This window comes from Pleurodeles waltl, chromosome 8, assembly GCF_031143425.1.
Source record: "Pleurodeles waltl isolate 20211129_DDA chromosome 8, aPleWal1.hap1.20221129, whole genome shotgun sequence".
Taxonomy (NCBI): domain Eukaryota; kingdom Metazoa; phylum Chordata; class Amphibia; order Caudata; family Salamandridae; genus Pleurodeles; species Pleurodeles waltl.
This window is the reverse complement of record NC_090447.1, coordinates 76,874,175-76,900,882: the sequence shown is the minus strand read 5'-3', so window position 1 is coordinate 76,900,882 and position 26,708 is coordinate 76,874,175. Positions and strand designations below refer to the sequence as shown.

The following is a 26,708-nucleotide window of genomic DNA, read 5'->3' as shown; positions in this document are numbered from 1 at the left end:
CTCGACCTCCGCCGACACGAACACATCTCTCCACACCTCAAATCCCTCCACTGGCTCCCCATTGACAAAAGGATCACCTTCAAGATCCTCATCCTCGCACACAAATCACTCCACAACACAGGCCCTGCCTACCTCAACGAGAGTCACCTTCCACACCCCCACACAAAACGTCCGCTCAGCTGACCTCTCTCTCGCCTCTGTCCCCCGCATCAAACACACCACCACCGGGGGCAGATCCTTCTCCTACCTTGCACCCAAAACCTGGAACGCCCTCACAACCCACCTTCGCAAGACCCAAAACCTACTTCTTTTCAGGAAGGGCCTCAAAACCTGGCTTTTCGAACAGTGAACCTCCCAGCCCCTTTCCCTCCCCCTGCCCCCCCCCCAAGCGCCTTGAGACCCTCACAGGTGAGTAGCACACTTTATAAATCTCTTTGGTATATATAGATCTACCTCTATATATATATATATATATCTATGTACATAGATATATCTATAGATATATCCATGTACATAGATATATCTATCTACATAGATATATAAATATAGATCTATATATAGATCTATTTTTTTTAGTTGTTGTATAGTTTCCTTGGGGGCCAAAATGGCCCCCAGGGAAACCCTACAACATCTAAAAAAAAAATTGCCCCCACAGGGGGTCACCCTGCCGACGGGCGACCCCCTGTCATTTTTTTTTTTTTTTCATTATTTAAAAAAAAAAAAAAAAACAATCCCCTGGGGGGAGGGGGGCGCGATCGCGCCCCCCCCCCCCCCCCCCCCCCCCAGGGGGCACCTACCTTTTTTTATTTTTATTAATTATGCCCCCGGGGGGGGGGGGGGGCGGCCCGTTTTCCGAGGGGGCCGCCCCCCCAAAGTGAAATCCCTGGCGTCTAGTGGTGTTTCCTGGCCCCCGATCGCAGCTGTGCTGCGATCGGGGGCCAGGAAACACTTTGAGAAGGCCTCGTAAGAAAGGGGAGACTCTCCCCCTTTCTTACGAGGCCTTCTCAAACTGTTTCTGGCCCCCGATCGCAGCACAGCTGCGATCGGGGGCCAGAAACAGTTTGAGAAGGCCTCGTAAGAAAGGGGAGAGTCTCCCCTTTCTTACGAGGCCTTTTCAAAGTGTTTCCTGGCCCCCCGATCGCAGCTGTGCTGCGATCGGGGGGCCAGGAAACCTGAAAGTGTTTCCTGGCCCCCGATCGCAGCACAGCTGCGACCGGGGGGCCAGGAAACACTTTCAGGAAGGCCTCGTAAGAAAGGGGAGTGTCTCCCCCTTTCTTACGAGGCCTTCTCAAACTGTTTCTCCCCCCCCCCCCCCCCCCCCCCCCAGGGGGCACCTACCTTTTTTTATTTTTATTAATTATGCCCCCGGGGGGGGGGGGGGGGGCGGCCCGTTTTCCGAGGGGGCCGCCCCCCCAAAGTGAAATCCCTGGCGTCTAGTGGTGTTTCCTGGCCCCCGATCGCAGCTGTGCTGCGATCGGGGGCCAGGAAACACTTTGAGAAGGCCTCGTAAGAAAGGGGAGACTCTCCCCCTTTCTTACGAGGCCTTCTCAAACTGTTTCTGGCCCCCGATCGCAGCACAGCTGCGATCGGGGGCCAGAAACAGTTTGAGAAGGCCTCGTAAGAAAGGGGAGAGTCTCCCCTTTCTTACGAGGCCTTTTCAAAGTGTTTCCTGGCCCCCCGATCGCAGCTGTGCTGCGATCGGGGGGCCAGGAAACCTGAAAGTGTTTCCTGGCCCCCGATCGCAGCACAGCTGCGACCGGGGGGCCAGGAAACACTTTCAGGAAGGCCTCGTAAGAAAGGGGAGTGTCTCCCCTTTCTTACGAGGCCTTCCTGAAAGTGTTTCCTGGCCCCCGATCGCAGCTGTGCTGCGATCGGGGGCCAGGAAACACTTTCAGGAAGGCCTCGTAAGAAAGGGGAGACACTCCCCTTTCTTACGAGGCCTTCCCGAACGTGAGAAAGGCCGTTTTCCCCATGAAAGCAGGAAGCGGCCGCAAGGCTGCTTCCTGCTTTGATGGGGAAAACACCTTTGCAACGTCAGCGCGCCGCGAGGCGCGCTGACGTCACAAAGGGGCGGGTGGGGGGGCGGGGGGAGACACGGAAGCTTCCGTGTCTCCCGGGGGGGGTTTAAAAAAAATAATAAATCCTCGGGTGCGACGCACCCGAGGATTTATTGATACCCTTCCTGGTGTCGGCCACTGGTCGTGACCCGCACCAGGGAGGGTGTGTGGGCGTCGGCCAGTGGCCGACGCCCGCACCTATCAGGTTAAACTTTAAATAAATAATTGTCTGTTTAGTAAACATCTTTTTCATGTTCCTGCTTAGTCAACTCCAGCGCTGCTGTTGCCTAAGGGGCCACATGTAAAGGGTCGGGGGAGGCTGCATGTGAAGGTCAGGAGGGCCGCATGCGGTCCCCAGGTCGTACTTTGAGTATCACTGGTCTAAATCCATTACAGGTGAAAAATCGTGTTTGAGCCTGGCACAAGACTTTGAACTGATGGACCATTCCAGGGTGCACAAATCAGAATGGCACCCTGGAGTGCTTCGATTGAACTTTCAGCTTTCGTGCTATTTGCCAACAAGATGCTTGTCAGGTTTTGAAATGGTAAATGACACATAATTTGCAGATGGGTAAATAGCATGCCCGTTTACTGCTAGTCCAGAAAATGCCCAATTTAAAAATCCCATTTCAAGTACAAACAGTAGTTTCCACCTAAAACTGAATTAGTACTATATTGTCCAGGGCTGTCTGTCGCTGGTGTTTTGGTTCATTTAGCATTGTTGGAAACTAACAAAGAAAACAATAAACTGAAGTAATTTCTGCCATTATGCCAAGCACATTTCTTTTATTGGGATTGTGCTGGACCCAGCATTTAGAAATCTGACATTGTGAAAGAGGTCAGCGGTTGTGCGAGATATTACTTGCCAATTTCAATCTGGTTCACAGTATGTCATTTTCAGACCACTCTGAGGGACTCTTCCATCCAGGGAGACCATGAAGCACTTCAGAATTTACCATGCACCCAGAAGCAGCCACAGCAATTTCCTTGCGAAGCAATCCCAAACTCAGAATGGTACTCTAACTCTTACTCCTTTCATCTCTTCAGATCCCAAGATCCCCTTGATGACGGATTCCTCTCAATACAGTTGAATCAGTTTTTGTGAACATGCCGCAGATTACTCAAAAGCCTACATTTTGATCTCGGCTAAGATAGAGTGTTATCTTTTTGGCAGACAAATACTGTGTAGACCAAGATGAATTATTCTGCTGTTAACCTATCCTCTTGGCATTGGAACCAAGAAGATTTCAAAGAGGACTCACTCTGGTAAACATTGGGGCATTAAATAATATCCTATCCCAGTTAAAACTTAATCGAGTGTGCTGGCAGTGTCTGTGCGAAGCTTTAAGAATCTGACAAGTTTTTAAGGTCTCACCTTGGGAGATCATGTCTCAAAATATATTGCCCCTAAACTTCAGCTATTCTTCTTCGGTGGCCAGATGGCAGCATCTGCCCCGACTCTGAAGAATGTGTGTAGCATTTGAGTGATGTCCCATGGTTAGCACTTGCTGAAGTGCCAACCTCTCTTTTCCCAAATCCTGTCAAGCAGTCCGCCTCTCAGCCCCTTCAAACATGTTTCTGATCTTCGCTTTGCTTATATCTGTGCATCGCAACCAGAATTCCATTAGAAGGTTCTAACTAATATCTGCAAGGACAGCCTGATTATATTTAGCAGTTCACTGTCGTTGACTATCTAGTATTAAATCATTTTGGGTTCGGGCAGTGGTCTATTTCCCAAATATATTTAGTTGAGCATCTTATAGTGTCTCCTGTCCAAGCACAAGGTTAACAGTTTTATTACTGGTAATTTTGGTAATCTGCCTTCTTTCTTGTAAAATGGAACCTTTATCAAGTAACGGCCTGAAGTTGACAACAACCACTGTCTTAATCTGTTCTTTATTCTTTCCAGGACAAACAAGGTATTGTACCTGCCCAGGAAAAGCAGTTTCAGTCATTTTTACCCCCACCCCACCGAGCACTAAGCACTTCCAACAAGTGTAGCCTCAAGACAGTATATTCTCCCCATTACCACCATGAACACTCCCACAAAGTGATACCTCTCGATACACTCCTTGTCACATTTAAAACTGCATTGATCTCAGAGCCAGTATGACACTCAATTAACGCTGACTTCACTGAAAGTACATGAGTTTCCCAACACCACCTACACCTTTGTTGATAATTTCTTAGCCTCACTGGTGGTGGTAACAACTTATCCAGGACTGTTCCTATTATTGGGACACCATGTCAAACCTGCAACTGTTGCATTAGATGACATACAAAAGCTCTCAATTTAATAATTCAGCTGATAAATGTGACCTTTGTCACATCCTTGACTGGGAGCTAGCTCCATCCTCACTCTTACCAGCAGCTGCATGCTGCCTGTATCTTGCTCTGCCTACCATATCATCACCCTTCAGTATTTCCCTCTCAAATTCAAGAAAGCAGTCAGTGTGAGAAGAGAATAGCCATTGAATAATTGGAAAAACTGCACTAAGGCTGAGGCAACCTCTGACGACCTTAGTAAAGACTTCTGCTCCAAAGTGAATGACTCCCATAACCGTCTAGATCGCAGGTCACTTAAGAACATAAAACTACATGAACACCAGAAAAATGCACGTAGTTCTCTGGCGATATTGCTGAAATCAGAAAACACTGCTGAAACCTTGAAGGTTGATGAAAGAAATTGAGGGGACTGCACTAAGATTGCCTTCAGAAGATTCCACAGAGTGCATCCTAAGGTGAACATTGATGCCCAAACAGCCCAGACCAATTTACAAAGCTTAATCAAGACTGCTGACACTGACTCTGCAAAGCTCTGAGAAATGGGCCAGTCTTTAATATCTACAGTTTGAGAGATCACTCATTAAAATATATGGCTCCCAAACTTCGGCTATTCTTCAACAATTAAATAAGCACATTCAAAGTGAATCCAAGCGAAAGGAGTGACCCCAGCCATAGCTACGACCACAAAATCACCTATCCTCTCTACTTTAATAGGCCTACAACTAATCTCACTGCTGGACACCCCAACCCCATTGTCAACATGGGTATATCTTCATCTGCACTACATCCATGTCCACCTGAGAAATCAGTGCCCCATGTCTTTACTACTATCATAAACAGTCCATTTGTAGACTGGACTGTGTTGCCGAACCTAGAATAAAAATATTACCCCCACGTTCCCTTTAGCTTTAGAATAATGTCAAGTCTACCATTCGTCAGCAAATCTGTGGAAGGGATCGTCATCAACAAAACAAATGTTTACTGTGTACAGGCAAAAACTCTGGAATGGTTTACCTTCTTTCTGTCTAGAGCCTCTCAATATTTGTAATATTCCAATATATCCTACACATTGCAACATTTACTTGATTACTCTCTCATGATTATCCAAGTCTATCACCTTTACCTTTAAGGTGTATGATGATGATGAGACTCACTTGACACTCATGAATTTGGAGACGAAAGTCTCAAACTTGTATTACTTTGCTAAGATACATATCAGCTGATAGATTTAAGCCCAGACAGGAAGGAATTCCCTGTAGTGCACGGCTGCTTGCCTTGTTAAATCATTTCATGTGACCATCCACTATTTAGAAACCCTTGGTCTCCTCCAACACTGTTAGAAATCTTGCTGTTCCTTTTGGTCACTGGGTACAGTACTAAGGCATACAGAACTGCTGTTTACCATGACCAGCAAGAGCTAAGTGTCCATGATGCTCTTCAGAACTTGGAGTTGTTGTACTATTACATTGTCTGTTTTCAGAGACAATTTGAAACACAGCAGTTTCTCATGGCTGTTGAATGAATTGAGGTATACAGGGGGAGGTGTTCCTGGTTAGCTAGACAATATATAATCTTTAGCCATGTGCCTTGAGCTCTAACCAGATACTCATATTTTGAAGAATCATGGAATAGCAAAACATTGAAGTTCTGAAAGGTCCTGAAACCCCTATACATCCTGAAACTCCTACTAGAATTTCCAACCCTACTGTCCTACTATCTTAAAATTATGTCTTATTATATCACCAGGCAAGCCCATGCTCAATCTTTGCTCCAATAAAACTATTGCTTGTTATGACATTAAACTATTGATGTGGACAACTGTATTTCTTGCTGCATTTACTTCAGTCAGGGCCAATGTTTTACATTCCTTTATAGAGACAAAGTAATCAGATATCATTCTTCTTTTTTAACAGATCTGTCTGATTTTCATATGAATTAAGAAGTCTTCCTCACAGCCTTCTTCTTGAATTTGTCTTTTGACAAAAAAAGAATCCTTTACAATCGGATGTTGAGAGATTTTCATATTCTCTCTTGAATGAGCACAATCCTTATGGGCGTGGAGTGGTCAGGTGGCAACATTAATGCACACATATCCTCTTTAACATCTTGAATTTGTTAAAGGTGCTTTTGAAGCCTCCTGTGAATCATTCTCTGCTTTTGTAGATGAAACTGGACAGAAAATGGAGTTTCTTTCTGATGGCTACTTCTCACCAGAGATTCCTCACTCCACAGTACTCACCAGACTGGATCCAGAAACTTTTCTCCAGCAACACTCCTGCGTGCCTCTAGATAGGGCCTTCTGGTTTCGTGCTGGCTCTGTACCACCCTGGAAGTGACAGAGCAGAGCTGCATATAAGGGCCACCACTGCATGCTGACATCAGTTCCTTTCTTTTTGTGCTGTCCAGTGCAGATCTGGAGCTCCACTCACTATATCATTGGCCTATGGACGATTTCTAATAAAAACCAGTGTGTTAAGGAATAATGTCCCCTCTTAACACAACAGGTTTTAAGCCATGCTGTGATGGTGGAAAACAGATGTCTATCATGGACCTCCACAAGGTATGATTATAGCTTATGGGCTCAGCCATGACTTGAAGTTGTGCGATAAATGCACTCCCATGCACCCAAAGTTGACCTAGAAACGAGACTAGAAGCTGTATGTCACTGAACATAACAAGAAGTCACAGCCCTTGCATACGTTTTGCACCTTCACGCCCCTGTCATGGGCAATTATTAAGTCTCACTGAAGGTCGACCCCATGACTTTGGGGTCACAGTCCTCCGGAAGTCTAAATTGAAGACCAAATGCAAAAATAAAAAAGAAGCAGGACTCTACCCCATCCTGCCACTCTATATCCAAAGAGAATGCCCTCTAGGTCCCTGGGCCTGTAGCCGATTCCTAATCTCACCCTGGTGCGCCCCAAGTTCCCTGGTCATTGGCAGTGCTGCAGCAGATTAGGGCCTTGAAGGATGTCATGCTGCAGATTTTTGCTTCTCTACTGGCTTCCCCTGTGCGCCTTTGGGCCCCAAGAATCCGCAAGGGCTCCCCCTGTCAGGTTGCCGCTGGTGGATCTGCCCCTTGGTGTGGTCTTACCCCCTGGGTCCCAATTCAGGCAATAAATCAAAAAAGATTACACACGGTTCCAAACAATACTGAGGGTTTCTTTCAAGTGGATGGTTCAATCAGTAGATGGAAACCGAAGTTTTTCGAAGCAAGAGCCCTCACTCACCATCCGGTGACATGCTTCATCATAGGGCCCAGCTCCTCGTCAGGCCGGCGCTGCAATGCCTGACGGGCCCCACAAGGGGGCTCTTTGCCGGAGATCTTTTTGAGAATCGTGTATAGCCGGTCAAAAACAATAAAGTGAAGGATTGGTATATAGGAAAATGTTAAAAATGACTAGAGGTAACGACTAATGATTTCTATTCTCATGCTAATACCTCTGACATGATTAAAACCAGTAAACGGGGAGTTAGTGGAATAATGTCCACAAACCCCATGAAAAAACAGGTAGGTATAGTTGTTGTGTCTCTTAATAGGGAATAGTACGAAAGAGACAGTGCACACAGGGTCCCCTGTGTCACTATGTAGTTGGTCAACATGTTTCTCGCTTTTTACAAAGAATTATCTTATGCGATTCGTCAGGACCTAATTACATACCTAATCCTTTAAATCGTGGATATTCCCACAAATATGAAAATCAAAAACCCTCCAAAAACTAATGGTAGGGCCACATCGGGGTAGTCCAGGCTCTAAAAAATCCACTCTGATTTTAACAAGAGACGGCCACTGCCGGATCACCTGCGCCTGTTCCAATAATTCAGGCCCCTGTAGTGACTCCGGTATATGCTTTCATTCCAGCTCCAAGACCAGACCAAGACCTCCCATGTAGATGCCATTTGTGACGCCATTGGTGCCAGAAAAAAATCTAATGCTGATTCTGATGTCACACACTGAACTTACTTTGGCCATATCTCACTTTACAAGAGAACAGAAGTGCAGCCAGTCACCATACAACCTCACTCTGACTGAATACCTCTACCTGGGTAGACAAGCCAACACAGGCTCTATTATCTTTTTGGCTCTTATCCTGACCAAGGGACACCCTATGCTGGGCATGATGATGGTGGCGAGAGAGATGTTTTATCTCCCCCCCCCCCACCCCCCCCCTCATTACAAAGATGACAACTTTTGCATGGATTGAGAGGCTTGTAGGCTTGATTTTTCTCCCAAGGCAGGGTTTGACTCACCACTTGTTTCACCAACATAAGACAATGCCTCTTTTGCAGTAGTGGTTCGGCGAGCAGCTGAGGTCCTAGATTTATAGCTGTGTTCAGGCAAGACCAAAATAAGCATCTGGAAATTGTGCAGCCTGGGCTAGCCACGTCTGAGCCTTTGCTTCCCTTTAACAAGGCCCTCAGCAATACCTTCATGAGCACTTAGTCAGTGCCCTGCACCTGCCTGCTGAGGAATAGGCAGATGGCCAGACGTCAAGAGACTATGATTTCCTCACTAAACATCCTACCCCGGAGTGCCTTAGTGTGAAGAGTTCAGCCAGTAAGGTGAATTCTAATTCATTCCCATAACTCCTCGAGATAGGGAGTCCAAGAGGATGGAGCGTTTGGAAATTATATGTTTCCCTTATGCTAGCCTGGCAGGTTGGTCAGTAAATGTATATGTTTATTGTGTTGCTACACACAAGCCCTCTGGAGCATGCTCAGTTAGATCTTGCCTGGAAGGTGCTAGGTCTGCTTTGGCTCATACAATCGATGATGAACAAGACATAGCCAAATATGTGATCTGTGCTGGCCTAGATTCTACTGATTGTCTGGGGAGGGCGGTGGGTACAAGTGTTGTGTGCTTCTGACAAGTGTGGATGTGTTCTAGAGGATTCTTCAGAGATATACAAGCCTCTCTCAATGATCTGCCATTTGATGGCTCATGCCTTTCCGGTAAAAATGCAGATTCTGCCTTTGAGTGCTTTAAACAGAGTAGAGCCACGCTCCCTGCATCTGCTGACCCCTGCCAGGATCAGTTCGAAATATTAAGAGGCTACTCCAAGGCTACTAGTGTAAAGATCTAGGTTTCAGAGGAGATTTCTCATGATCTGCAGTAGTGGGTGTCGAACAAAATTGGTATAGTGACATGCCCCTATGCCTTCCCCATCAAGAGCTAATGGTGGTGAAGGATATGCCACTGCTGGGTGGGGAGGTAATCTGGAGGAGGTGCAAATCAGAGAACTCCGGCCTCAACAGAAGGCTGGTTCTATACTAGTCTTTTGGGAGTTGCAGGCCACTTTTCTAGCTCAAAAGCTTTCCTACCATCCATCAAGGCAAGGCTGGTGGAGGTTCTCATGGGCAACACTGCCACCATATGATATAGCGGCAAGGAAGGTGGAGTGGGGGCCTGTACCAGGAGGCTCCAGGCCTCTGGAGTTAGTTGGAGCATCTTGGCATTTCCCTGATGTGATTGCAAGTCACCTGATTAGGGTCCTTGAATGGCATAGCTGACCAGCTAATCGGGATTTCTGATAGCTCATGAATGTTAGGTCAATCCTGAGGTGGCGCAGTGCATGTTCCAGCAGCAGGAAGAACCCTGGATAGCAATTTTCATCTAACTGCTAAATTATCACTGCCCTTCCACCTCCCTGTTCTGTGGAGTGGCCTTTTTTAACATCTAAAATACTCGCAAGTTAGGAATTAGCATGTTGGTATCAACAATTGGTCATGCTCTGCACTTGAGCGACAAGAAACTGTTGTCAGCTCACAGGATACTGCTTATATGTTGCTCTGCTGTATCATTTATGTGGCGGTGTGGAGTTGCACAGCACCACCTAGCGGCAAGTGCAAGCATTTCTGGTGAAAAATTTACAGATCCAGTCTGGTGCTTGGAGAGGATTTTAAGGTGAGGAATCTGGGCTCTCCATAAACAGTGTTACCGAAGGTTAGTAACTCGTTCATCTTGTACATCAGCCCTATGCAGCATTCTCCAGTCTAACTTTTCACCTAATTTTTAGCATCTCGTAGGGCTAGCTGTTCCGTAAGTATAGCTTTCTTTTAGCTGCTTATACTTATTGTATGCAGTGTTGCTCAGACATAAGGTGCTGCCATGTCAGTGAGCTTAACCTCATTGTAGGACTGAATGGACAAAAACGTACCTGCAATTAAATATCCACAAAACAGAAATCCGGGTCCTTGGCTTCTGCCATGTCCTTCTGGAAGTGTGTTTATAAATGACAGACTTATGCTTATTTAGAGATCTGATTACGTTACCTTGACTAGGCTCAGATTGACATTTTTTATACTTTGAGAAATTGTGATCTTTTATTTTATGTAAATGACCGTGCTTTTCCATTTCACAAAATGATCAAAATAGTCTGGACTTTAGTCCCAGTAATATTAAAATGTATTAATGTATGTTCTGCCCCGGAAAACATGTTTAGGATGATTTTCTCTTTTTAACAATTCAAGACCTTTTGCTCAAGCTCTTCAAAAGGGTCACTGTCTAGATGAATTTATCATTGTAATGTAGCACTATATTAAATTACATTAGTATGTTGTTAAAATGTTATTTTCCTGATTTGCTGAACATGTGTAGGTGTCTGTTCTATTTCAGAAAATAGTTTTAATTCGGAGGCAAATCATGGTCTGTGTGTATGTATTATTAATTAACAATTTGATAGCTTCCTTCCAACGGGACAAAAGTGATAGTTTGCAAGGTAATGTTCATTGTTATTTGCATAAGAAACCCATTGTGTAATGTTCAAATTGATATTTATTTCCTTCTGGTGGTTGTCATTTACTAGGTTAACTAATCACACGCTTTGGAAATAGGGGTTGTCTTTAGTGATTGCAAACTAATAATTTGATTGTATGCTGTAGCTATGTAAAAATAACATATTGGTACATCATATTTATGTAATATCATGCTATGATTTTATGTTTCCATTGTCTGAAGCCCCTATAAAATGTAATGTTTTGTAGAAAAGTACCATGTCTTTAGCTTACGTCTTACGAGCAGGCTCTGTTAGTCTGTCTATTGATTTATACTTTGCCTTTCTTGGACCTTTTACCTGAGCAGCCTCCACACTAGTCTGTTTATTCACTTCATACTCAGACTTTCTTTGATTTTCTTTGGAGGTAACTGATTGTTGCTTTGGAAGTATACCTTATATTGAGCCTCTCGGATTATTTGACTATGACTTTTGAGATTGATTCATGAACAACTAATTTCTTTTTGCCTTCTATAATCTAACTTTTGAATAAAACTTTATGGATTTGACTTGAATTGTTGTCTTATGATAGTTTTATTCATTTATACTACGGCTTATGAAGACATACTAGGTTTTATGAAGACATAGACAATCCCAATCCTGCACATTGACCTTAGAGTAAGAAGCATTTTAGCCATATCCTCCGTAATTGTAACCGTAACTGTGTTTTTGTTAGAGGAAGCAAATTACTTAAATAGTTGAATGGACAGGGGTGACGACATTCATGACCTCTGAAGCTGTTCACAAATAAGCAGTAATTGCAATGGAATGGAATTACAAAAGATGGTTGGAATTGTTGGATTTGTGTATAGAGATGAGGACTCAACAAGTGATCCTTAGACTAGGGGATGAAATAAAGTTAATAATCTACACATCTAGATTTTTGTTGCACTAACACTTTGATGGCTGAAGACTAAACTGGTAAACAGAACACTTTGATATTAACACCGCGTCTTTAGGATACAGATATAGCAAAGTATTGGAAAGAATCTATAAATGAAAGGTTGGAAACATTTGAGAAAGGTGATGTGAATACTGTAATATCCAGCTCATAAAAAGGAAATTGTGTGAATACTTCAACTTCCAGATCATAAAAAAGCATGCAGTCAAAATGTTTTAAATAATAATGGCGGGCCTATCATCAGAGAACTAAGACATGTACATAGAAGCACATCTAGAAATATCAGACACATACCTGCCTTTTTATTTGATTTAATTTTTGTTTATAATGCCAATGAAGTTAGTTATAAAAATATTCCGCTTTTAACAGATGTTAAAGAGTTAGACATGTTTTCTTGATTGAGAATTCAGGAAAAGCTAATTATTATTAAATAGCTATTTTATTATTTCCTTTCTAAGTTGTCAAATTATTTTAATAACTGAGATTGTTAAAATAAACTCTGCTGTTTTGCTCTTGTAACAACTCTGTCTGCCCTACAGCATAGTGAAGGCTTTGCTTGCGGCTGGAGCTGACCCAAACCTTGGAGACGATTTCAGTAACGTATACCAGACCTCCAAAGAGAAGTCACTCCATTCTTTGGAAGGTAATATGGTTGTTGATTTTGCTGTTTCATTCTGTTGATTACTCTGTCTTTATTTGCTTAATTGTATGATAAGCTTTTTTTTATGTGGTTGTTGACATAATGTATTTGTCTTAGATTTTCGAAGTCAATTTAAACTTGTCACTCTCTGTTCACTAAAGAACACATTTGCTACATTTAAAAAACATATCTAATAATGAAGCGAATGATTTTGAAATGAAATATTTATTTACTACTTTGCCACTGTCTGCGCAGGGTTTGGTTAAACTGCCAACATAGGGGCATGATCTGAAGAAAATGTGTGCCTTGTTACAGCCGGTAGCCTAAAAACATTTTTTGAAAAAAACTGGTTCGGCAATCTTTACCACATTTCAGAGAATCGAGAAGAGTATTTCCGAGTTCCTTTTCCCAAAATTCATATGTTTGTGACAAAATCTGTAAAAAATGTGGTACCTGTTTCACTTATGGAGGTTGTGACTATTTGAATATCTGGATCTGAATGTATGACTACGCCAGTTGATTTAATACCACACATTGCAAACGAATCGCCTCTAGTGACCCTTATTGTGAGTAGCCCAGCATAATCTGTGTTGTTTCCTTGACCCCATAATTACCATTACCAAGGGTCACATTAATTCTAGAGACATTGAAATAACGAGGATTACAAGGTTTGGGGTAATTTTGTACAGGAATGTGAGCTTCTATGCAGATTCCTGCATGTTTCCAGCTGAAATCTCCCTGTGGAACACAAGTTAGGATTCTGATTGGACCGAAAAATGTTTTCCGCTTAAAGGATAGGATGTTTGATTAGTTAAGTACAACTCCTGAAAAACTGTGACCTTAGAAAATCAAGTGGCTACAAGTATCTCTAGCATTCAAGAATCTCAATTAAAACTTCTTCCTGATCATTAGTGTTTGATTATGTATCGAACTTTAGCCACAATTCAACAGGGAACTGGTGCTCTTCTCTCTGTATCTTGTTACACCTTCCAAGGGTTGGTTTGTGCATCAGTCTGGTTGCACAGTTTTGTATGCCAGAAGAACTATGGAGTAGGCGGAATTGCTGTAGTCAAGTCTGTGAATTATTAATCCTGACCCCTTTGCCCTACTTTCAGTGGGGGTGAATCCCTAATGAGTAGCTTTACAAAAGTGATTTCCAAGTTCCTTTTTGGCCAAGAAAATGTGGTCCAAAAATTGGTGATACCTGCAAATGGTAATGACTCTTCTCTACAAATGTATTCTCTCTAGAACATTTAATTTAATGTTACCTCCATTAGTTCTAGGCTATCCATGTTTCAAACTGTGAACTGTCATTGGGTGAACTGAGTTGATTCATTTGGCTGTTATTTATGTATCACTGGAGGACTCCATGGGCACTGATAGGTGAAAGGAGTGGTCTTATGGAGATAATGAGGAGAACGTAGCATAAGGGTGAAAAAAACCCTGGTGGTCCCCAAATAATCATTACATGAGTTCAGAGAAGTGTGCTTTCAGCTTTACCCATTGGCTGTCTGGATGGATCTGGCACTGGTCTTAATCAGGTTAGCAAGGCGGTCTACAGTGAGTGTTCTGTGCAGCAGATTGAAAACTTTCAGAATGCAGTGTTGGCTCTCTTTGCTCAGAAGTCCTCTTGTTCACCTTTTGTAGTCACTACAGGTGTTGCTGCACTGTTGGTGTGTGTCAACTTTAGTGCAGCACCAGTGGCTTTTTCCTTGTGTCCCATAGTTTCCCCGCCTGCCCTGAGTAAGGTTGTCCTACACTATTCAACCCTAGCTCCAAAGATATGTCAGTTCCAAGTTACTGATGCTAATTGTGGCATCGTAGAAGCTCGTCCAATATGCTGATGACTCGTGTGAGCTTCCAGATGGTTAGATAAATGACTGCAGTATACCTCAAAGTCTGAGAATTTCAACTCACACCAACAAATAATCAAGGATTGCAGCATTTACATGGTTTAATAGTCTTTTGGATTACATTCCAATTCTTTGCTCTTCCAGAATATGCCTGCTTAGTCATACAATGACATCAGTAAGTCTGATAGCCTCCTCTCACTCTATCAATCAGATTCTGCCGTCTTTATGGATTAATAGAGGTAGACTGTGCAGTTCGTCTGAGAGTGAAATCCCTTCCCATAAGTTTGATGCTTATCAAACTCACCTCATCTCAGCCACCTGAATAGTGGCAGAGTGTCAACTCTGGACAATTTTCTCCCCTTGCCCTCTGGAATGATTACAGCCTTCTGCCTTGGGTTCTCAGAATAGACTTTATTCAATGCCTGGGAGCCCCACTGCAGTGCTGCATGCAAAGTCACATACAAGGGAGGGTCTCAAACATCATCTGAATGTGTCCAATATTTATACACTTCAGCAGGCATTGAATACAATAGCTGATGCATGTTACAATCCTGAAAGAACATTTGTTAGTCATGTGATTTCTTTCTCAGCCTCTATTTTTTGTAAGTGACGCCCTATAGTCCCTGGGCTGGAGGTGTTCTGCTGCTTCTAGAAAAGATAACCCATTCTGTTTCTTGGAACTGCTTTTGTTTTTCTCCACCTATGCCTTGTAACTAATCGATGTATTGAAATGCAGGGCGTAGCACATACTTTATAGGTTTGTGTTCTGCACAGTTGTTTGGTTGAGTGGCACAAAATGGAGTCTCTTCACAAGATGAAGTTAAGGTCCTGTCTCCTACCTCTACATTCCCCCACCCCTTGTTGAATTTTCAACACCTATATCCTTCTTATCTATCCTTGTCCTCTATGATGTTCATTCCTAGAGTGCCTATCTTTGTTACATCTTTCTGGCAGCATTACAGTATTGTTTGGAAGCAGCAGCAGCATAATAATAAGACTATTATTATTATTGGTAATAAGGATTTTCACAGGCCTGATAGCCAGAATGATAGCCATGAGAACCAGCCGGAAAACCAGCCACTGAGGGGCTTCTGCTCCCCTGTCCCTTAAAGTATGTAGGGCCTGAATAGCCTTGGTCAATGTTCCAGTTTTTGTCATTTCCTGGGATGAACGTAAAACAGGAAAACCCTATTTTGGCACACACCCCACCTTCAGTGGCAGTTAACATGTCAAATTCCATCCTGTTTTGTATAACAGTGATGCGCATAGCCCGAAGTTCTTCTTTGATGGAATTGAATCCATCCTCTGTGCCATTTACTAGTAGCATTAACTCATATAGGGTCAGTTGTAACCAACGGGCATTGGCTATGGATTTTGGGGCAGGCATCACTGATTGTACATCTAGGGTGAAGTACTGGTGTACATCCCTCTTCCATCTGTGTACTAACGCATGTTGTCACTCCTGTGCATGCGCATAGATATCTTTCACTATTATATTGTCATGTGGTGGAACTAGCAATATCTGGCACACCAATATGGCAACTGAGCAAAGGGCTTTCCAACCATATGGCAAGTGGACACATGCTAACGTACCACATACCGAATAGGTATCCATCAAGGTGGCAACGCCCTCCTGTACAGATGTCATATGTATTATTTGTTTGTAGTTCTTATTTATTCCTACTCTGTGTCCCATTTCCTCTAAACACACTGAGTATTCTTTGGAAGGCAAAATGTATGTGGGGGGGAGGAACTGGATCCAAAAAGATGTATAAGAATACCTCAGAAACCCATAAATGGGTACAGTTTGTACATATCTGGTTATATGCTGTATCATCATTATACCTTTCCTTTAAGACCCTCGAGGGGCAGTCCATCGTCATATTCCTTCGCCCCTGCCCCCTGACATAAGCCTGGGCCTGGAATTTCAACTGAGGCCCGAGTTCACAGGTCTAGTCACTCTCATTATTACATTTCCTTGTCTTCATCCCTGCATCTGCCACTGTTTTGAGTATTGATTTTGGTTGTCTGAGAATTCCTGACTTTTCAAACCACCTATAATACTGAAACATTGATTGTGCTCATTCCTCTAATATTGCTGTGGAATTCCATTTTGGTGTTGAAAAGTTCCAGCCATGAAATTGCACTCTTCCTTTGATGTAATATGACATCAGTGTTATCATAAATATAGGGAATGGGCGTTCCTGGACCCTTCTTATTTCTTGACTATCAACAGCATGTGGTTCGAGAATACAAACAAAGCATGATGCATTGAAATGGACTGTAACTGTTGTATGTAAACTTGTACCACATGTTCTGGTGCCACAAGGGATGTATAAAATGCTGAGGAATTTCTCTTTTTGATCTTAATAATTTGTCAGTTGTATCTGTAAATTCCCAAGGGGATACAGGTCTTTGCAGTGTTTTATTCATCAGACTACCTGGCAGACCCTTGTAGCATTTGGCTACCTAGCAGGTCCTTCTCGCTTAAGGAGGAAGGCGCCAGGAACACATCAGAATGACTACATAGCGGGTGTTTGTCCTTTAAGAGGTTAAACATCAGCAACACAAATATGATAAATATATCCATTAATGAAAAATAAAAGCAATATTCAGAATTGAGGGCTTATCCCATTGAAGATTTGGATTACGCGTGGGACAATAATCTTTTAAGTCTATTTAAAGGGAGTCCATACCCCCTCTCCTTACTCCTAACAAGGAGGAAGGACGTTTTGTTGAGCTTGTCTGATAACTACCCTGTGTATCCAGTGTCTCAGCTCGTGGACATTTATGGCTGTTGGAGTAGTCTGAACTACTGTGTAGGATCCCAAGAAATACTGGGGAGCCCGGGTCAGGTTGTTATCGTGGTACTACCGGTGGCGAGGTGGTTCTTGCTTGATGTAGGTGAACCTCGACAGCGCTTGTTAGGGCAGATATATATGCTGACATTTCTTGCCATACCACTTCAATAGTTTTATTTGCATCCGTATTTTTAACTATGTGGGACGTCTCCCATTGACATTGTTCTGCCTGTAATAATCTGGTGTGATGTCCGAGGAAAGACCATTCCTAAAGGTGAATAATGCCAGGAGCAAGCAATATAGCCAATTTCTGATCAGTGTTACTGATATCTTCCCTATTTGATCTTTTAGGGCGCCATTTAGGTGTTCCAAAATCCCATTATTTTGGGGGTGATAAGCAGAGACAAGAGTGTGCCGAATTCCCAACATTTGGGTAATGCATTCAAAGATCTTATTAACGAAGTGTGTGGCATTGTTTGAGCAAATGGTCTTGGGAAATGCATCTTGTTACTACTTCTCTTTGAATGAATTTAGCCGCGCTGTTTGCATCTGCAATCTGTCATGGGTCTGCTTCTATCCGCCTAGAGAAAGGACAAACTACCACTATCATGTACATCATAGTGTTCCATCCGTTGACCACATCTACAAAGTCAATGTGTAATTCTTGGAAAGGACCCTCTGGCCTAGGTGTGGATGATGGTGGTAATGCTGGTTGTCTGGATGAACTGTATTGTTTATGTATGAGACATTGATGTATAAAACATATTAGTTTCAGAAGAATCTGGAACAAACCAGTCTGCTGATATGGGATCTAACAATGTCTTTTTAGGGACATGTGTTGGTAAGTGTAATTGTGTTAATGCTAAATGGAGCAGTCTCTGGGGCATCACTAGTTTGCCCGTATCTATATGTCTATACAGTAAATCAGTGGATATCGTTCATCCTCTATGTTCCCAAACCTCCTTTTCCTCAGGAGGAGCTATTTCTTGTATGTCCTGAAGGTGGTATGCTGTTGATGTCATATAGAGGACATCACCCCCTCGGTATCACATTTTTGCACTGTACATTTGGTATTAGTCGTCTGCTCAGCCTCGTTAGCTGCCTGGTTGGTTATATTGATGCCCTGTGACACAACATCAAAACCCACGTTTGCTTGGCATTTTACCACTTCTTTCTTCTCCCCTCTTTACAGCTCTTTTATTAGTTGTGGTAGGAGGGGGCCACGAGCTACAGGGGTACCATCACTTTTCTGAAAACGTCTTCCCTGCCACCTTGGGATCCCAGAATGGACAGTAGAGGCCACATATGCTGTGTCCGTATATATTGTAACATCATCAGGATACACCAATTGTAATGTCTGTACCTTGGCGTGTGGTTGTGCAGCTTGGGCCGAGAAGTTTGAAGGCAATAGGAAATATTGCAGTTATGAGTACATCACAATCGGGAAGGTACCTGTCTGCTCCACTACGGCTGCACCTGTGTCTAAGTCTTGTCGCCTGATCTATCATAGAGGATTCATCAATATGTAATACTTTGCTTCCTTCAATTGGCACCTTTTGTGCTAGGGCAATTGGTTGTTCTTCATGTTTAGCACAGTCATGGTCTGTGTTTTTTTAACAGATCTACTAGAAATTGTACAGGGTTGACAGAGAACACATACTATTTTAATAGCAGCATTGGAAAGTATGACTTCATATGCGGATGCCCTTTGAGTACTAGATTTAGAGTGCTCTTAGCTTTCTGTAAAACTGCAAAAGGGGCATGTTTAACATACAATGTGTCAGGGCTACCAGCTGTTATTGTGGATGTGTTCCCTACAGCAAATGCTGCTGCTAGGGACTGTACACAGGGAAAATGTTCTCTCATTAGGTCGTGTAGTTGTCCACTACAATTTGTGCCCCATTGGATACTTCTGCGTAAGAACAGCACTATTGTTGTTCTGTTGGTGTGTAAAAATAGGAAGAACTCTTTTCAATAGTCTGGAGTTGCCAAAATTGGTGCCGAGGAAATTGATTCTTTCAAGTCACTAAGTACCTGTATCAATTCTCATGTTCACTGAATAGGCGTGCTCAGTCATTGCTCTCCTTTAACCATTTGGTATAAGGGTGCTGTCTTGGAGCTATAAACAAAAGCCACTGTGTCAAAATTGCACAATCCCAGAAATGTCTGCATTTCTTTTACAGTTTGAGACAGCAATCACTCTCTCTCCTCTGTTTTCTGTCTCATTTGCGTAGATCAATTGCCCTAAATACTGCACTTCTTTCTGTGCAAGCAGCAATTTTTCCCACTCAACTTTGTGTCCCTTGTGTGCTAGGACTGTTAACAAGTGCACAGTATCTTGGACACACTCCTCGCGGGTGGGACTACCTACAAGTAAGTCATCAATATTCTGTAAAATTGTGCTGTCACTATGAAAGTTAGGTAATTTCTGAGGACTCTGTTAAACACTAAAGGGGACTCGCAGTACCCTTGAGGTAAACAAGAATATAAATATTGAGTCACCGAAAATGTTAAAGCTGTCAAATAATGACTCTCTGAATGTAATGGCACACTATAAAAAGCATTTTTCAAGCCTATGAGAGAAAAATACTTAGCATTGTTGGGTATGTTTGTAAGGCTAACTGAAAGATCAGGAACCACTAGAATTTTTTTTTAAAACATTTCTGCACATAGTATCAGTCCTACATAATTTGGATCGAAGGACCATAGCTGGGATAGCACACCAGCAAGACAGGCTTTCACATCCTCAACTGTGGTCCTTGGCAACTCGGGGGGCTGTTTCTTCACCTGTATTTCTGTGCCTGCTTCTTCTTCGAACACAATCTCTGTGGAACTCAAATCATCATTGTACAATACGCCACCTGTTTTGTCTGATACTCTCATCCCTGGTGTGGTGAATATTATAGCTGACCATCTTTCCTGGCACTGGTCTGTTGCTTCCAATATGCCAAATTTGCTTGTCATCGTTATGCCCATCAATGAGAGTACTGATACCTCTCCTGCTTCGGGGTATCCTGATCTGAACAGAATTTTGGATGGTATCTCTAACCACTTGCCTGCTGATATTGGTTCAGTCATTATAAAATGTTCTATCCCTGCTTGAATAAGGGACATATTCAATGGGACCCCTCTTATTTGCGGGTCCTGTTTTTCTGGTGCTGTTCTGAGGCTCATGCATTTTAATGGTGTAGCGGGAGTGGAACAAAGCATTGATCCATCCAAACGAAATGTTACTGTCAAATTCCATTTATGTAACAGGTCTCTACCCAATACATTTGCAGGGGCCTGAGGGGCATATAACAATGATTCAGAAATTATTGTATCCCCAAATTGGACTGGAACCTCACAGGTGTATGGTACTCATTATTTCACTTAAGAACCCCTGTGCGGCCATAGATTTATTTGAAAGTGCCAATCCAGGATCTCTGATGCATCATTTTGTGACCCCTGTGTCAATCATAACCTTATATTTTTTCCCCAGTATGCCTAATTGTGCTGTCGACTCCTGTTGGTAATTGGAGGTCCTGGCTATAACTGGGCACATTAGGGCCACATCTGACTGTCATTGTGTACCTAGAAATGGATTGCCTCCTTGTAAAATCGTTCCTCCCGTCATTTGTCGGGGTAACACCTGGGGTGCAGGCATTTGCACTGATCCTGAGAGAGGAGGCCTGGGAGTTTGCTGGTAGCACATTGGTGTCTGCCACTGCAATTGTTACGCCACTTGCTGCATCGGCTGCAGAGGCGGGTGCTGTTTACCTAATGGAGCCTGAGGACCATAATAAAAGGTACGTTGTTGTGGTTGATATTGATAATGCATGTTTGTTGTCTTGCTAGCACTTCCTAAAGTGACAATCCACTATAAAATGTCCTTTCCTCCCACAATAGAAACATGTCATATTTCCTTTATCTCTTCCTCTCGTTTGGCCCCTTCCTCTACCTTTACCTTGTTGTTGTTGTAATTGGGGACTCTGCGGGTATGGCACTATTTGTGCTGGAGGCACCACAGGGGCTGCATATAATGGTAGTGGGGCCACCATTGGAGGGACCGCAGCTTGAACTGCATGAGTTACAATATTCGCTTCACTGACCCTTCTTTTTTGACCCGCTTTTCTAACTTTTGAGCTGGTAGCTTAGCAGCAGTGCGTTAATATGTTTATTTCTCCTTCTTCTCTTTCTCATCTTTCTTTTTTACATAATGTAAAATAATGCCTTGTATCTCTGATCAATTCTTTGTTTCAATTGCTACAACAGCATCTAATTTATTTTGTATATTCAGGCAGACAATTATTGACAATGTGAAAAAAACATTCTACAATTGTGTGGGTTGATTTCTCCCATCGCCGTCGTCCACATCTTTTTCATCCTGTCCATAAATTCTAAAGCTGTCTCATCTTTTTCCATTGCCTGACTCATCATTCCCCCATCGGGGATATCCGGGTAGCTTACTCTTAAATGGTTCCATAATGATGCATGTATGCTATTAAACCCTTCATTATCCCTATTATAACTCCAGTATTGGAACTTTTATAGATTCATATGCTTGAATCATTCCCCGTCGTCAAGATGGGAGTCCCCGGTACATTATGATAGCAATGCAGAAGCAACTACAATGGAAAAAAGGCCCAAAGGCTTTCACCTTAGTAGCCTCTCCTTGTCTCTTTGCGAAAAAAGGACCAAACCCAAGTCTCAGCCAATTAGGCTTCCCCTCCCTCTAGAACCCTCCTGTGAGAAGCTCCAGTCCCTCAGATTTTCTACCGCACGTCGTGCTAGGGAGTCTCCACTGAGATCTACTCAGTCAAATCTTCAAGGATCTGTTTCTAGTGTTTTTTTCTACCAGAAAAGGAAGATTTCTTCAACAAGCAAGGCTTCAAACTTATTCCCTGGTCTAGGGAAATTCTAATTTCTCAAAATTTCAACATGTCAGACAAGGAAAAGAAAAGCCTTTTTAGGGCCTGCAAAACCTGTGGAAAGAAGAGACTTCATTTCGAACATCCACACAAAGACTGCATTTATTGCCTTTATCCTGATCATGTAGCCAAGGACTGTAAGGTATACAGAACATTCTCTAAAAAAAAACCTCAAGGACAGGGAGGGCAGGCTACTGATTTAGCTACAAAAAGTGAAATCCAGATCAAACCCTGTTTCTGGTTCCAATAGTGAGGAATTGCCTTCTTCATCAAGAAAGTTCCACAAAAGGAGCAGATCTCCTCAAGCTCATCATTCTGAGGATCCACCCAAAAAAGCTTTCAAAAAGACAAAACAAGGGTCTTCCAAAGCTTACAGCCCTTCCAGTTATCCTCACAGGAGTTCTGTATCCTCCAAAAGAAACTCTAAAGAGCGTTATGTTTCCTCAGAACGTAGTAAAAAAGCCTTTTCTGAGCCCCCAACACCACCTCCTGTGGTAAAGAACACTTTAAAAAAACCATCTGGAAAAAGTACGACGACGGCACAGTCGACGACTGCATCATTGACGGCAGTGTCAAAGAGAGTGTATACGGCCTCATCGTTGACTGCCACAACGTCGACTATGTCTACAGCATGTACTGCTTCAACGACGGTTACATCGACGATGTCCTCGTTGATGGGATTTCCAGTCACGTCGTCGACGATCAAAGTAGTTATCACTTCGTCTCCATCGACGCAGCTGTCGGTGAGGCCGTTGTCAACGGCGACACTGTTACCGTTGTCGACCGCCTTGTCGACGAGAGTTTCACCGTTGTTGCAGCTGATTCCATCGACGACGTCAACGATACCACCGACGACGATGATAAATTATTTAAAAAACTGAATTTCTTTCTCCATTGCTTACATCACCAAGTAAGGTATCATCATTGGTACCTACACATCTTTTAGAGGAGGAGGACTCACAGGATGAGGGCCCATTTGGGATTGCACATAGCCCTTCAGAACTGCATGTGAAGTGCCAGGACTTGGAGGAGAATATACTGCATGATCCCCAATCCTTTTATTCGCAGGCAGAGCAATATCCTTACCAAGAATAAATGGTCCCTTTGTCGGGGTCCCTTATAGCGGACTTACAATTGATGATTGAGGACTACAGAAGGCGATTTCCGCCGGCCGGCTTGGAGGTACAGCAACTATCTTTGCCACCTTACGTGCCTCTTCCTTCCACTCCTATTCAACCGGGGGTACCACCATTGGATGTACCACCACATACACTCATATCAGTTCCGACGCAAGATCTGTCGACATCGGACGAGGACAGAGGACAGAGAGGAGGGAGAGTTGCCGGATGCAATAACAGAGTGGGATGATTATCTAATTCCTCTTCACCTTCCCCTTCCCCTGTCCCGACAGATTCCCCTCTGGGTGACATCAGAAGTTTTCACAGTTTGCTAGAAAGGGCTGCAAAGAGGTTTGAGCTGCCCATGCCAACGAAACAAATGTATTTTTTCCTTTATGATTTTAAAGAATATTTTTAAAAGAGTATAAAATTGATGCAAATACTGGACTACATATGGGATGAAGGTATCAAAGTAATGAAAAACCCGGCTACTGTCACTCCTATCCTGCCTCGTCTAGATAAAAAGTATAAGGCACCCGACGACTCACCGGCCTGCCTCATGGGACACCCCAAACCGGACTCAGTCATTACCGAAGCTGCGCAGCGCAAGTCCAGAAATCCTTCGGCACCAATATCGGCTCTGCCAGACAAGGAGGGTAGAAGACTGGATAATATAGGGAAACGCTTCTCCTTGATGGCTTCTCTTATGATAAGGTCCTCTAACTCTTTGGCTAAAATTGGCAGGTACGACAGACAATTATGGGCAGACATTGCTCCGTACTTAGATCAACTACCAGAGGAATCAAAGAAGGAAGAGAGAAATATCTTGCAGGAAGTTGAAAGGTCTTGCGCCGAAGTTATAGAGTGTGCGATGGATATCGCTACCATGGCGTTTCAGCAGCTGGCAGGCGCGGCTGTTTTAAGAAGGCAAGGTTGGCTCTGTGCAACCTCTTTTAGACCAGAAGTTCAAAACAAGATTCTAGACTTGCCTTTTGACGGAGAAGCCCTCTTTGGGAAACATATTGACGACACCCTTCAGGCCATAAAGACAAATACAGACAGAGCCAGGTCCTTTGGCACCCTATAGTTTTGAAGGCAGCCCTTTTGGGGTGCTACAGGTCGGGGGTATTCATCTTACGAGGAGGATTCCACCAACGCAGATACCCCTCTGTCTCTGCTGCGTCTCAGTCCTTTCGTCCTTGGTACCAACAGAGGCTGCCTCCAGAAGTGGCATATACAAGAACAGCGCAAAGGGGAAGAGTAGGAAGACAAGTGAAGGACATAGGACGCAGGCAATGACTTTCTAATGACTCCGGCTACGTGCATTTCCTTAGATACAAAAATAGGGGGAATGATTTCCCACCACTTTCACAGTTGGCAACAAATTACATCAGACCAATGTGTCTTAAACCTGGTTCAATTTGGCTGTTCTTTGGAATTCCTGCAGATTCCACCTGCAAGACCCCCTCTTCCACGAATGGTGAAACACTTATATTTGCTCAAACAGGAAGTCGAGTCAATGCTCCTCAAGGGAGCTATAGTGAGAGTTCTGCATCAAGACCAAAAGAGTGGGTTTTATTCTCGGTTCTTCCTGATTCAAACGAAGTGGAAAAATTGGCATCCAATCTTAGACCTCATGGATCTCAATACTTATCTCAAGAAGCAGTCATTTCGTATGATTATCTTAACAGATATACTTTCTCTTCTCAATCCAGGAGATTGTATGTCCACCCTCGATTTGCAGGACGCATAGTTCCATATCCCCATACACCCTTCCCACAGGAAATATCTCAGATTCGTGGTAACCAGAGAGCATTTCCAGTTCAAAGTACTTCCTTTAGGACTGAGCTCGGCCCTGGGAATTTTTACCAAATTGTCTGGCTCCGGTCGCAGCCTTCCTCAGACGACACAACCATCAGGTCTTTTCGTGTTTGGACGATTGGCTCATCAAGGCCAAGTCCAGATCTCAGGTGCTGAAGTCGACGTGCACCTGTGTGTGGATTTATTCACAAATCTGTCAATTGCAACAAATCAGCTTTCCAACCCTTGACAAGAAGAACATTTTTGTGGGCAGTTTTGGACACATCCAACAACAAGGCAGGAGAGAGACTGTAAAAGCTTATATCTCTGGCCAGGCTGGTGCAAAAAAGAAAGTCAGTTTCAGTTTCTCCTTTTCAAGTTCCTGTTGGGAATGATGTCCTCCTGCATTCCACTGGTGCCATTCTGTCACCTCAGAATGCAACCCCTCTAGGAGCAACTGGACCTTCAGTGGACGCAGTCCAAGGGGTCTTTCGACAATGTAATCAGGATAACAAAACCCATGATATCATCTCTGGCTTGGTGGACTCAGGATTCTCACTTGTCGGTGGGACTATCTTTTCTCCTCCAACCAGCTCCGTGGGTGATTACTACCGATGCATCTCTCAAAGGTTGGGGAGCCTTCCTTCAGCACTTACAAGTCAGGGGCAAATGAAAGCCACACCAGAGGTCTTCTCACATCAATTACCTCAAGTTGAAGGCAGTCAGCAAGAGGAGTCGGTGAGATGCAGGCTATCACTATCCAAGAACCTTTCTTGCAATTCAGCAACAATAGAATGGTTCTTAGAACAAACCCAAATTTTATTTCAAAAGTTCCTTTTGATTTTCACCTGAATGAGCCGATAATTTTGAAAATGCGTTCCTAGATCCTAAGACGGCAGCAGAAAGGGTGTTGCATTTTTTGCATGTTAAGTGGTGCCTGAAATACTACCTTGACAATACCAAGCACTTCTTCCAATCCAACCAACGTTTTTGCAGGATACAGCACTCCGAGGAAAGGCTATCTTCTATCAAAGCAGAGCATAGCAAAATGGATATCTAACGCCATTCAGTTCTGCCACCAGAAGGCTGGCACACCGTTGCAAACAAGTGGGTGTGCTCCTTCCATCAGTACTATGTCGACCTCAACAGCATTATTTGCAGGTGTCGTTCTCCAGGAAACCTGCTGGGCAGTGACCTGAAAAAATAGACAGACTTTTACTCAGCCCTACTGCTTGGAGGCTGCATTTCACAGAGATGCAGCCATGGACCAAGCAGTATTATGCCATCTTTTCAAGTGAAGATGAGCCATTGGAGTGGACTCTTCCCACCATCGTCTTATAGGTTACACACATTTTATATTGTTTCTATATGCATGTGTATGACTGTATGATATCTACATATCCATCTATCTATGTTGTGTGCAGTTGTATTTTGAGGTTCATACACAAAATGTGCCATTCAGTTGCTGTTAAATCAGATTCAAGTACGTGAATCTATGAAAGATTCAATACTGGAGTAAGAGAATAAGTTACTTACCCGTAACTGTAGTTCTCCAGTATTGGAATCGTT

General features: G+C 43.4%; 1 protein-coding gene across 1 annotated transcript in view; it reads left to right on the top strand.

Moving 5' to 3' along the window:
* Window positions 1-26,708, top strand: part of CLPB (ClpB family mitochondrial disaggregase) — a 1,103,838-nt gene that overhangs the window by 142,496 nt on the left and 934,634 nt on the right. The window contains exon 4 of the mRNA XM_069203766.1: window positions 12,557-12,660. Coding sequence (XP_069059867.1) covers window positions 12,557-12,660 — 104 coding nt within the window. The remainder of the gene's footprint in view (window positions 1-12,556; window positions 12,661-26,708) is intronic.